The sequence below is a fragment of the Toxorhynchites rutilus genome, chromosome 3 (genome assembly GCF_029784135.1).
Source record: "Toxorhynchites rutilus septentrionalis strain SRP chromosome 3, ASM2978413v1, whole genome shotgun sequence".
Lineage (NCBI taxonomy): Eukaryota > Metazoa > Arthropoda > Insecta > Diptera > Culicidae > Toxorhynchites > Toxorhynchites rutilus.
Window position 1 is genome coordinate 259,261,380 of NC_073746.1, and position 14,322 is coordinate 259,275,701.

Genomic DNA, 14,322 nt, shown 5'->3' on the forward strand with positions numbered 1-14,322 from the left:
ATGTCAATTGCGGAAAAGGCCACCGGAATAGCGTTCGAGGTAAATTTTCAATGTATTGACATGAAATAAACGTTCATACATACGTTCAGCTAGTGTATTGTTTTGCGAGGGCAAGAATGAATCATCAATCATTTATCGTCAATTGATTCTACAATGAAAAACAATTTCAAAGATTATTCTACTAAGCAGTTGTTTCGAAAATTTCACAGCATTATAGAATAATGTCCGAAGGTATAAACAAGCGACTTATATAAAATAACAGCGTAGTTCTACGTCAACAATGCGGACGTATCTTGGACACAAAACGCGCGGACCCGCTGAAAAATTTATCATTCTTTTTCAAACCGTAAATCAGTGTGGTTGTATGGCATCGTTTCACATCGCATCGCATCAAATCAACAAAGCAACACAAGCAGTAACGTTGACGTGTGGACGTGACAAAGGAGGACAAGTTAAGGGAAAGGCAAAGCCCCCCTTGAACCGTGCAGGTCTGCAGTTCCCCGTTGGTCGCATTCACTGATTGCTCCGCAAGGGTAACTAGGCCGAATGGATTGGTGCCGGAGCACCAGTATACCTAACAGCGGTTAAGAGATTCGGCCGCCGGAGTGCTCGAGTTGGCTTGCAAAACTGCTCACGACAATAAGAAAACCCGCCTACAGAACATACCACATTCGGTTCGATGGCAACAACTAGTCTCAGCGAGTGGCAAACGCAATCGCAAAACGGCAGCAGGTAGAAGAAGGAAAAAGTTTGTTTATACACACTGCTTTGGTGGCAAAACCAGCCACCGTAAAACACGGCGCTTTTCAGGGCCATTAAACCTTCCAAAGAAGAGTTATTAAAAGTTATTCACAATACCAATGCATTCTAAAGTGACATAATATGACATATAAAATGAACTGATTGTTTTTTTCATGCTTGTTTTTGAATTTATTGGTGGTTGGGGTCTTTTAAATTGATCATTCAGTTTTCACAAACCCATACATGGTTTCCGAATTAAAAGTGGCTTCAAAATACAACACATTGTATGCAGGATGGCATTAACGAATTTTCTCGGTAGCAAGAACTGCTTTCTTTGGTTGATAACTGATTTTGAAAATTGACTGACGTTACATCTGCCTCGTATAGAAACATAACTAAGGAGCAATACGATGAGCTATGCATTTCCTGCTGCTCTGTTCTTATTTTAAAGGACTTTAATCCGAAGGTCATCCGTCCCTGTATTTACAGTTGGTTCTTCAGCTATAAGCGCTCGTCTATTTCTCAACAGATCGGAGAGTTCGTCTCCAAAACTTCAGTTCATTTCCATTTTTATTTACTTTGTTTGCGGGGATACAAATCTTACAATTCATTCGTTTCCGAAACCACAGTTTAAGGTACGGTAATGTGCTCAATAGTGAAATATATGATAGTGAATGAGCTGATGACCACCTATGCATTCCCTATAACAGCCATCATTTTGATTGTACGATATGTGCATACGCCAAAAGATGCCCGGCGTTGTACATTTAATAAGTACAAAGCCTTCACAAAAAAATCAAGAATCAACTATAAGAGAGTGAGAACAAAATGAGAAAGTTTGTAAAAAAAAACGCAAAAACACAACACCAAAGGTTCTTTTCAGAACTCCCAACATGTTCATAAAGAGTAAACAGTAAACTAATCCATATTTCAGGTAGACAGGTAGGTATTCACGTAGGAGAAGAAAATAAAACAATATATTTAAAATATATATTTAGAAAAAGCTGTCTGCTTTGTATAGTCCTACGTCACTCCGGTTATGTCCCCGACATTACCCACTCGTCTTTTTGTTCTTACTTTTATTACTCAGTGTTATCCCTTGAAATCACTAAAAATGCATCTCTTGATATAAATGAGAACAGAACAAAACGTATAGGAGAAGTGTGTAATACGCACCCCCTAAGCGAGAATGGATTTATCTTTACCGTGCTCTTTAAATTTAAGGTTGTTCGCGACACTGTTTCGCCGAAATCTCGCACAATCCGAGAACTTTAAAATAAAATAACTTTCCGACTATCGAATTTCGGACGAGAGATAACTCGCGGAACTTGCGGATAAAATTGAGATTTGAAAGTAAAACTCGTGGATAGATGTTTAATACTCCGAGGCTATATTCCAACTGATTTTACCATTCTCATTTATTGCCTTCATGGCCTTTATATATGTGTGTGAAACAATAGTTAGTAAAGTGGTAATAGATTACTTCCTGTTACAGTATTTGAACTGTGTATACGTATACTATGTAAACTGTGGTAATGGGTAGTGGGATTCTAGTGTCCTACAGTTTGAATTTACATTAATAGAATTACATAAATATTTCTCTTCTGAGACACACACGGCCCCGTTGAAACGGTCCGTTTCAACCTTGCTGCTCTGGTAGTTGCTTATCTGTTGGTTGTTGATCTTCAGTATTGGCAGCATCGTCTGTGGCATCTATTGGTAGTACACTGATCTCCGTCACAGCTCGTTTGTAGTGTCCATGACTCGTCCGCACGAGAACCACTCTAACTAGTCCGTCTTGGCCGGCGTACGTTTCCACGATTTTGCCAAGATTCCACAAGAATGGAGGAAGATTACTCTGCTTCAGCAAGACTAAGGCTCCCACCTGAATGTTCGTGGTTGCCCTTTTCCACTTTGAGCGTTGATGAAGCTGACTGACGTAGTCTCTGGACCACCGATTCCAGAAATCCTGTACAGAGCGTCGCATTGTCTGTAAACGAGAAAGTCGATTCGTGTTTATATTAGTGACATCAGGTTCTGGAATCGAAAACATTGGTTCTCCAATTAAAAAATGACCGGGCGTCAAAACAGCAAGGTCATCTGGGTGGTCCGTTAAGGGTGTGAGAGGCCGGGAGTTCAGGATGCCTTCAATATGGATAGTTGCCGTGGAAAATTCGTCCAAAGTGTAAGAATGTCCACCAAAAATACGACGAAAGTGAAATTTAAATGATTTCACTCCGGCCTCCCACAAACCCCCGAAGTGCGGGGAACGAGCCGGAATGAAGAAGAAGTTTATCCCAGAATCGACGCAATAATTCTTCCATTCATTCGACTTGAACTGGTCGAGGTACTGCCGACGTAACGTAGCCAATTCGCGATCAGCTCCGACGAAAGCTGTCGCGTTATCACAATGTAGCTCGATTAACCGCCCGCGTCGAGCTACGAACCGTTTGATAGCATTGATACATGCGGCCGTCGTGAGGTCGGGAACGATCTCGAAATGTACCGCTTTAACCGCCAGGCAAACGAAAACCGCCACGTACATTTTTATGCTCGCCCCCCTTCCATACAGCGGACGAACATTGAATGGCCCGCAGTAGTCAAGTCCTGTTTTCGAAAATACTCGCGATGGGATTACTCTGGCTGCTGGTAGTGGTGCCATTTGCTGGTGGCACTCGGTGGGTCGACAACGAAAACAGGTGATGCAATTACGAACCACCTTCCGAACCAAGTCTCTACCTCGCAGAGGCCAGAATCTCTGGCGCATTGTCGCCAATAATAAAGATGACCGGAATGCGCCGTCCTCAAGTGTAGAGAATGTGCGATCAAAAAACTCAAACGGTGATTTGCTGGCAAAATCAGTGGATACCTAGAATCATATGGACCAGCAGTATTACTCAATCGTCCGTTAATGCGTAAAATATCATAATTATCGAGAAATAAGTTCAAATTTCTTAGAGGTGATTTGGTATCAAATTCAATTGGGTGAGATGTGTCGAGTTTGTTTCGTTTAAGTTGAACTCCGAAAATCGCTCGAAGATGGAATCATCAATTTCCACTGCTGCTAACACGACAATTGGACGTTTCTCCTGCTCGATGTCGCTGGAAGAAGAGATTAATGGTGGGATTGTTGGCCATGTATCTGCAGGTTGTGTGAGGAATGGTGGCCCATGCCACCACAAAGAATCATTAATAATTTTACTTGGTTGAGTACCTCTGGATATGCGATCCGCTGGATTGAGCTCAGAAGAGACGTAATTCCACGTAGCACCTCTGGTAAGGCGCTGAATCTCTGCTATACGATTCGATACAAACACTTTCCATTCGTGTGGTGGTGAACGAATCCAGTGGAGAACAACTGTGCTGTCTGTCCAAAAAACTACTGAGTTCGAAAAGTCTGTATTCGTTATCAGATTGTACACCAATTGGCTACCCAATACTGCAGCACACAACTCCAGCCTGGGTATGGATAAACCGCGAAGAGGAGCAACTCTCGACTTCGCTATCAGGAGCCGGTTTTCTTCGGCATCCGATCCGACGACATACACACAGCATCCATAACCTCTCGATGATGCATCACAAAAGCAGTGCAATTTATACTCTCGACGGTTCTCAGGAAACACGCACCTTGGTACGGTGATCTGTTTTAGTTGTTCCAATTCATCACGGAAAGCTTGCCACCACCGATTTTCATGCGCTGGTAATTGTTCATCCCAATCCAGCCGTTTCGCCCACAATCCTTGCACGAATATTCTGGCACTGATTACGACTGGCCCCAAAAGGCCAAGAGGGTCGAACAACCTCGACATTTCGGACACTACAGTACGCTTGGTGATAACATCGAGCTTCTGTAGAGAAGGCACCTGGAATCCAAATCGATCGGTTCTCGGATTCCACAATAATCCAAGGGCTTTCGTGATCGTACTGCGACCAATTTCCAACTGGGGAGAAGTCCCCCAAAATTCTTGGGGAATGTGCTGCAACACACTCGGATCATTGGCACACCATTTTCGAAGAGTGAATCCTCCTTGAGCAAGAAGATCCTGTAATTGACGACAGGTCTCAGCAACTTCTTCGATATTATCTCCTCCTGCCAGGACGTCGTCGACGTAAAATCGTTTCGTGACTACGAATGCAGCAAGTGGATATCGATCTCCTTCGTCCTCAGCGAGCTTGTTCAATACACGTGCTGCTTGGTATGGTGAACATGCGAGTCCATATGTTACGGTCTTCAATTGGTACAGCTTCAGTGGCAGCGTAGAGCTCGACCTCCAAACGACCTTCAAAAATTTTCGATCGTCTGGGTGCGTCCACACTTGCCTGAACATTTTCTCGGCATCAGCTGAGAACACGTACCGTGGGATCCGAAAGTTGACGACCGTTGCAAGTAAGGTTGGCTGAACAGTGGGTCTAGTAAACAGGATTTCGTTCAGTGAGAGTTGACCGTGAGATTTACTGCTAGCATCAAAAACGACCCTCGTTTTCGTCGTTGTGCTATCAGGCCGACGGATAGCATGATGAGGGAGACAGAACTGCGGGCCCGCGACAAGAGAACATTCCTCCATATGCCCCATCTGTATGTACTCCTCCATAAATTTCGTATATTCTTCCCGGAGCGTATTGTCCACAGCAAAACGTTTTTCCATCATCGAGAATCTGTTTACAGCTGACCTGTAGGAATCGCCAAGAAGTGAAATTAGAGATTCCCTCAGCGGTAGCCGCACCGTATACCGTCCAGTTTCATCTCGCGTCACAGTGCGTTGGAAGTGATCTTCGACGTACTGCTCTTCTTGGGTTAGCGTCTTTCCCTCGTCGAAATCCTCAACCTCCCACATACGTTCGAGTTGGGAGTTGAGATCTTGATCGGTGGTCACGTGGCACACAACCGTTTCGTCCTTCTGGATTGCAGCCTTTCCAGAGATAACGTATCCAAATACGGTTTTCTGTAGAATAGGACATTGATCAGTTAGCGTTATTTGTTGCGACTCGAGAAGAGTGTAAAATAGTTCCGCCCCTATAATCAGGTCGATCCCATGACAAATATTGAATCTCGGATCAGCTAACGGCAAGTTACGAGGGACATTCCACCGAGAAATATCGACACTACGACTGGGGAGGTTAACGGTAAGTTTCGGCAATACCAAACATGGCAGTTGCTCTTCGAATCCCCCAAAACGTGATGCAAGCATAACATTAACTTTGAAATGGACGCTCACAGTTGCTTGTCCGATCCCACTGACAGGAAGATTGATACGGGTTCGCTTTAGATTCAACTTCTGACAAAGTGTTTCAGAAATGAAGTTGGACTGTGAACCACTGTCCAAAAGAGCCCGCGCAAAGTGATAGCAGTTATTCACATCGCGCACACGAATGACGGCTGTTGATAAAAATACTGTGATTTCACGTCCATTGCATGATTGTGTAAAAGAGGTGGCATGTTCCTGAGGGCAATATGGAAGATGTTCATTCTCGAGATTACCGAACGAACCTACCGACGACGAAGAAGGGGGGTCAGCAGTAACGACAGACGACGGATTGGTTTCAGATATCGACGCGATTGCCTGGGGTACCGAACGTGACAACACCTCCGGTGGTGCTTGCGCGACCGAGTACGAAATTCCTGCTCGAGATTTGGTCGACAATGCAGCAAAAATAACGGTGCACGCTTGGGACGTGCTGGGTGATTGTTCAACATCCGTCGCATCAACTACTGACGATGCTGACATCAACGGTGGAAGATGGAGCAGGCTATGATGTCTTTTTCCACATGTTCTGCACATACTGCTCCTACAATCCTTTGCGATGTGTCCGCTCCGTAAGCAATTGATACATAGTCGGTGTCGTTTAGCGAAATCAAGCCGATTGTTAGGTGATAACATCAGAAACGTCTCACACTGGATCAAAGGATGTACTTGTTTGCAACTCAAACACTTATTTACTTTTTCAGAGGCCACGTGGGAGGAGGAAGGTTTTCCTCTATAAGATTTTACAGACACACTACTGGATGGAATACATGTAGATTTACATTTCTGTAGTGTGCGAGATCTTTTATGCATAAAATCGAGGAGATCTTCATATTTCGGTTTTTCTTCCTCCTTACACTGACTCTCCCAAGCCATCAGTGATTTCTCATCTAACAGACTACTTAGACGTTCCACTAGGAAGGAGTTCCAATGAGCATTTCCTTCCTCGAGCTTATTGAGAATTCCGACATGACGATTGAACTCATCAGCTAACTCAGCCAATGCCGATGAAGACTCCTTCTTTATGGAATTAATTTTCAAGATGGCAGACATGTGCTGTTTGATAAGAAAATTCGTGTTCTCATAACGGTCGCATACCGTCTTCCAAGCTATCAAGTAGTTGTCTCCAGTAATCGAAAAGGATGAAATCAAGCGAGAAGCTTCACCCTTGAGCGAACCACGCAAGTAATGGAGTTTTTGAACGTTCGAGAGTTGGGTGTTACAATGAATTACGGATTTGAACAAATCGTAGAACTCTATCCACTCTTCCGGATGACCGCGGAATTCCGGTATCTTCAATTCAGGAAGTTTAACGGACATGGTTTGAGGAGCAGGGGGTAAAAACGAGGGCTGTCTAACGGTTGGTGTGGGATCACGTTGGGGAAGTTTCCTAACTAGAGCTGCCTTCAGTTCAAAGTAATGATTTTGAAATCGTTGGCGAGTTTCCGAGAATTCTTGTTCCTCATCCTCAATTACTTCGATTTCATCTTGGACAACCTCAAACTTTTCCCAGAGCTCATCAAGTCGCTCTATTCTAATCGCCACCTGGTCAACTTGGGTCACTTCGAAATCGTCGTTAAAGGTCTGAATCAATTCAGCCGATCCAAGAATATTACTTCTACGTCGTAAAAGAGTTTTATGATGGAGGGAGCCCTTCCTCAAAGTTGATTTCCTGGGCAGTGTCATCGCCAATGATCCAACAAGATAAGATGTACCCACCTGCTATTACCAGTTTGCTTACGATTCACTCGACCACGTGCCTCTGTTAACCTCAATTTCCAAGCTGGCTCCGGATTCGGGATTTCGACGACGTCCTTTTGGATTCCGTGATACCTTCTGCTACTGACGACAAATGTGCTGACCTCGACGACGAAGCAGTTGATTTTATTGCGATCAGCACAAATCGACAATTGATTCGACAGGATGGCACTCAACTCAGTAACACGTGGACACACGTTTCCAATTATCCTTTGTTAAAGGGGATATCGAATCCCGGGTTTCGGCACCATTAATTGTTCGCGACACTGTTTCGCCGAAATCTCGCACAATCCGAGAACTTTAAAATAAAATAACTTTCCGACTATCGAATTTCGGACGAGAGATAACTCGCGGAACTTGCGGATAAAATTGAGATTTGAAAGTAAAACTCGTGGATAGATGTTTAATACTCCGAGGCTATATTCCAACTGATTTTACCATTCTCATTTATTGCCTTCATGGCCTTTATATATGTGTGTGAAACAATAGTTAGTAAAGTGGTAATATATTACTTCCTGTTACAGTATTTGAACTGTGTATACGTATACTATGTAAACTGTGGTAATGGGTAGTGGGATTCTAGTGTCCTACAGTTTGAATTTACATTAATAGAATTACATAAATATTTCTCTTCTGAGACAAAGGTAAAACCTACGTCAGTACGTAGATTAGTTAACCCTCCGTCACCTGATCGTTCCTGTAATCGTTCTGTATTTTAGATACTGATTAACAAAAGTGCTACGAATTTTATTTTGTGAGGCGCCCAAATTCTAAATTTCCAATCATACGGTGTTAAATGGCCCAGCAGAAGTATAATATGCCCACGAGTTGTTTCTCTCAGCGACTATAGAGCTCAGAGAAACAGCTTGTATGAATGAGAGATTCCTTCATGCCCACCAGCGAAGAGAAGAAATCGTTCCTTCGGTGAGCGTGTTCTCCCAGTATTCGTGCATTAATTCTCCAGTCCGCGCTCTTGTTTTCCTGCATTCTCTGAGCACATGATATAGATGCCAGATGTGAAATCATGTTTTCGTTTTGAAGACATTTAATTTTGTGAAAACATACTGAGGTCATTTCAAAGTATGTGAAAACAATTTTTTGTGTGATTTATCGAACATGATTTAGAAATATCGTGATGGTTTGCTCATTTTTGTTCATTATGATTACATTTGAAGATATTTATTCGTGCCATGCAGAGATATTTGAAAAAATCATCTGGTATCCCTCATATACAAGCTATTTCTCTCGTGAGAATGTTATCCGGCCGAAAGCGAGCAAATTGCCCCGATTGAAAATTGCTTCCAAAGAAAATTATTTCTATTATTTTTTAAAGCATGTTACAAATGTAAAACTTGCATGGTAGGATTCTATCATTGACTAGCACGTTTGCCTATATCCATTGCATTTCTATTCTTGCTGGTTTACGAGAAAATCAGGCAGGTCAAGTTGCCTGGCAGGCGCCATTTAGACACATCTCCTCTATCTGTGAAGTTTAATGTGAAGAACATATTTGTGATTTCAGACATGCTTCTGTTGCTGTTCTGACCTTTCTTCCATCGTTGTATTGGAAGGGTTTCCAGGGTTCTACGATGGAATGTTCTGAAGAACGAACTCCGTACCCTAAAAGTAAAATTTCTCAGGAAGGAAATCTCATTCCGGTATGTGTAGATAGAAACCGTCGAGCGATTTTCTTCTTCAAACACAAACACATCGAGGTATTCCATTGCTCTGCTGAGCGTCCTAGCGCCATATGATACACAGGTGCACCACGAGTGAGACTCGCTGTTGTAGGTGAAAGAGTCCAACATCGTGGCGGGCTCTCGAAAATTTTTATGAATCGTAGTATGCAATCTAAATTTCAAAAGACTGCATAAGCATCATCAAACATACGAGTGATTCGCGGCTTGCAAATGTTGATATACATTCACAATAAATACAATATTTATCATTAGTAAATCAAGATATAAAGTTAGTAAGTAAATCAAATATTTTGTTGTAAATAAATGAGTATTTTTTTATTCTTATAAAACAGATTTTTCACTACAATACCACAGTGAATCCTGATTGTTACTCTTTCACACTAACATTCCATGACAACCGCAGGGAAATCACACTATAGAGGCGAACCCTTTGGCCGCGAATATCATACTAACATTCCTCCCCTTTCCCTGATGACTGCAAGGATGTGGCCGGCGTCGTCATAGACTATTGCTATTCACAAGCGTAATTCAGTGTGTTCTTTGTGCAGTTTTGCTGGTTCAGGCCATTTAGGGAGAGCAACTACGAAGTGTATAGTCTACTCTAGTTACCTCAAGCTTATTATATTTTGTTCTGCTCAAAACTCGACATTTTCAATACTATAACGTATCATTTTCATACTTCTGCAAAACGATATTCACATAAAGCTGTCTTATAGTTCAGTACTCGTTTGTTTTCGACGACGAGCCCAAAAATAGTATGTTTCCAAGAACAAACATCTAGAACAAAAATATAATTTTTGTGGTTATGGTATATATCAATAATCCAGTATTGACCCGAACATAGCAGATCGCACATAATTTTGTCCGGGTAACCGAGTGGGTTGCAGATAACCACTTCTAAACGACCAATTTTCCAATTTTACCAGCTTTATGAAGATGCTGGGTTGCAGATGTTACAGCAATTACGAACACTGCTTCGTTTCACATGGCCAGTCAATATGAAACGTCTCAATTATATTTAAAAAGAAAACAATGAAAACTGAAAACTCTGAATTATTTTTAACAAACCATCCGTGGTGCCAAGGTAAAATTGCGAAGTTCTAAGAATACAAACCGCTTCAGAGGTTGCATATTATATCTTGAGCAGGAAGTTCTGATATATGTGAAAAATATTCAGAACTTATTCCAAATCTCAATTAATTTGACGGCAACCAATACATGTGTTGCAATCGTTGAATCGTGCCATGGTTTCACTGTCGTTAGGTGTACCAAAGTGATAATATCTTCTCAAAGATACCCCTAAATATCTAACGAACGGATTACTAAACAGTGCTAAAACATTAAACGTAAAACCATTTGATGTGGTATGCTCTTGTACTGATAATTATATCTTCATATCCACACTTACATAATGTATCTCCGCCGTCTCTTTACTCCTGCCACAACGCTACCCCTATTCCACGTGCCTTCCACGATAAACGTTCTCAAATGCGGAGCACGTGCATCCCTCGCGGACACCCCCGGTCGGCTAAAGTTTGGGCCACACTGAGAAATATAATTTATGACTCGATCTGTTTCGCATTAAATCTGTGTCGGCTCACCGTTAGCAGGTGTGTAGCATCGCTAGAACAAATCCACTGGGCTTTTGTGTATATTTACAGAAGGACCGGAAACGGGGGTATTGGAGAGAGCCACGGTAGAAAGTTTTTAGGCAGTGACACCCGTTATGGCAAATCCTGTTTGCAACCATCGATTTTTTTTTTGTATTGACGTAGGACTACGTCTAACCGGAAGATATAGGGGGTGAAATGGAAATCTAGGCACTGAACAAGTAGGAAAAAATGCAAGATTTGGAACGCTTATAACTCGAGCATTTCTCAATAGATCGCAAAGGTTTTTGCCTCAATTGATAGGAAATATATCTACGCATCTATCATAACGAATAACATTTCATTTTTCTTGAGATAAATAATTGAATAATTGTGAAATATCAAGCATTGTCCAAATACACTATGTGCCCATTTTTGATTGGTCCATTTTGTGCTCCTCAAATCGTACCGACCAAAACGGGCAACCAGAGCAGCAGCGAAATAGAATGAAGCACGATTGGAAAGGAAAAAGAAAAAATGAGGGAAACATTGGTCGCAGTCTCACACATGCGTAATTCTCGAGCCAGCCAGTCAGCTTAAAAATCCCCTCTCCGCTGCCGTAACGATCATTCTCATCCGAACCGTACACCACATCGTTTCGCATCACCTCACATCAACAAACCAACACAAGCAGCCATGGTTGGATATGGCAAAGGAGGAAAAGTGAAGGGAAAGGCAAAATCCCGCTCGAACCTTGATCTGGAGTTCCCGCTCGTGTTGATCTGGAGTTCCCCGCAAGGGTAGCTAGGCCGAGCGCGTTAGTACCAGTGTACCAGTCCACCTAGCCGGCGTTATATAGCTTCGACCGCCGAAGTGATCGAGTTAGCTGGCAAAGCTGCTCGCGACGATAAGAAAACCTGCATTCGGAACAGAACACATTCGGTTCGGTGGACATCAAGACAACAGGCAGTTGCAGCGAGTGGCAAACACAATCGCAAAACAGCATCAGGTAGCAGAAGAAAAAAATTTGTTCTTCATACAAACTGCTTTGGTGGCAAATCCAGAACAAGGCGGCTTCGAGGGCGTTCGAAATGGTTTTTTTCAAAACCACGAGAACTAAGTTTTCTAAATTGGAACCATTCCATAAAACAAGGCGCTTTTCAGGGCCATTAAACCTTCCAAAAAAGAGTTTAGGAAATAAAGTTCAATGCTTTCTAAAACATTATCCAAAATAATAATAAAACACAAATTGATGTTTTCATAATTTGTTTGCCAGGATCTGATGAGTATGTGAATTTGGCAGTTGTTCTGAGCTTATTGATAGTTGGGGACTTTCCTGATTATTAAATTTTCACCAATTCTTAAATTGTTTCCAGATTTAAAGTACAGTAATCTACAATTAGTTCGACATTTAGCTAATTGAACGGACATATAATGTGACTTATTTAGTTGGACATTTTTGTAAACATAGAGATCCAAATTATGACCCCACATTGAAAGTCGACACTGTACCACTGTCATCGCAAATGTTCAATTACAGGTTAAAATTACCTCCAATCCGGCACTGAGTGGTGGTAATGCGACGTGCCATTGAATGTAATTTACTGTAAAATATGTCACAAGCTGGATGGGAAGAAATTTTCCAACTGTGAAAGCTGTGGCGAGTGACAACAAATCGCTAAACAGGAAGGTTTAGCCGAACAAGATGGGAATATCGAGTGATAACAAAAACACAACACCAAAGGTTCTTTTCAGAACCATCAACATATTCATAAAGAGTAAACAGTAAACTAATCCATTTTTCAGGTAGATAGGTAGGTATTCACGTAGGTGAAGAAAATAAAACAATATATTTAAAATATATTTTTAACAAAAGCTGTCCCCTTTGTATAGTCCTACGTCACTCCGGTTATGTCCCCGACATTACCCACCCGTCTTTTTTTTTAGTTTTTTTTTGTAATGGTAGGCCAACGAGCCGACGGCTTGATGACGAAAGACCGATTTGTGGGCAGGAAGCGCCACATGGTTCGAAGGGGAAAATGTTTTGAGTAGCAGGTGGTTATCCTCCTTTCTGGCTGAGGAAGGTATATAAGATACATGAAAGCTGAGGCAGTGTCCAAAAGTTGAGTGATTGATTGTTGTGAAAATCTCTTCGAAGCTTATGGGCCCCTCGAGAAAAAGTGGTTTTGTGTATTCCTTTCAAGTTTATGAGGATCACATTCACCACCATTATATTTATATTTTTCTTTTCAAAGCATCAAAAGCGTTGAAGCTCCGTTAAAATGTGATTTGTTTGAATTCAGATATTGCTGAAACGAATGTGAGGATGGGATTATTTCATCTCCCTGCCTAACACATTCCATATCCGTGGGAGTGCTTTCTTTTATTAAAAGCCACAGCGAAACTTCTATTCGGTTGAAAAACGCATATGGCCATGCAAAAACGCCTCCACTCGAGAAATCCGTACAATGTTCTGTTGCAAGTAGTTTTTTGTGCTTCCTCAGCCTAGCAGTGGGTTCCAAATTACTGCAGTTTCCTGTCTACGGGACTGAATACACATGCCGCTAGATTGAATCTGATGGAATATATAGCCTGGGACTTACTTCACTGCAATGTGTGCATATTCTGTACATATGTGAAAATATTTTCATTTCATTTCGCTAGCTGCCGCCTTCTGACGAAAATGGAAAATTATCCAGTCGCTTTATCTAAATGAATGCCGGAGGGTGGGCTCTTCACAATCCTTTTTCTCGAGTTTTTATTGCACCCTTCCTATTTGCGTTCAAGATGTCAGCAAACTATCCGACTATCCGGCGTTGGAAATTGATGAGAATCATTTCATGCAAAGGAATATTATCGTTTTATCTCAAGTTCCGAACACCTAATTTTTGAATGTGAATTTACTAAACTTAATGTTATAATTATTTGAATAATGAAAGCCCTGCCATTATTTGGGGTATTGGGTACATTCACACGTCAAGCCCCGATTTTTTCTCGCTGTGCTTTCCATTCAGCCCGCATCAAGAGCGTTTGCACAATATGAGTGTTGGTCCCAGTTCCCAAAGATGCTTATTGTATAAATATAAAATAGTCAACAATTCGACTAGAAAGTAGTCAAACTTTGTAAAACATTCGAAAACAAACCGAATATATTTCTATTTTATTAATTTGAAACTGTCAGTCCCAGTCAGTCAGCTATTCCCTAACAAAAAGCTCAACGTCGGCCCCTAGGGACCGATGCTGGGCTCAACGTGTTAAGTCCAATGAAAGTATGGGGAAAAATTGACCTCA

General features: G+C 41.8%; 2 protein-coding genes across 5 annotated transcripts in view; one reads left to right on the forward strand and one right to left on the reverse strand.

Annotated features, from left to right (window-relative positions):
• The window catches only part of LOC129780067 (connectin-like), a 710,069-nt gene that overhangs the window by 541,125 nt on the left and 154,622 nt on the right, over positions 1-14,322 (forward strand). The window lies entirely within an intron of this gene.
• Positions 3,696-7,670, reverse strand: LOC129774161 (uncharacterized). Its single transcript, XM_055777857.1, has one exon. The coding sequence runs from the start codon at positions 7,668-7,670 to the stop codon at positions 3,696-3,698; it is 3,975 nt and encodes a 1,324-aa protein (XP_055633832.1).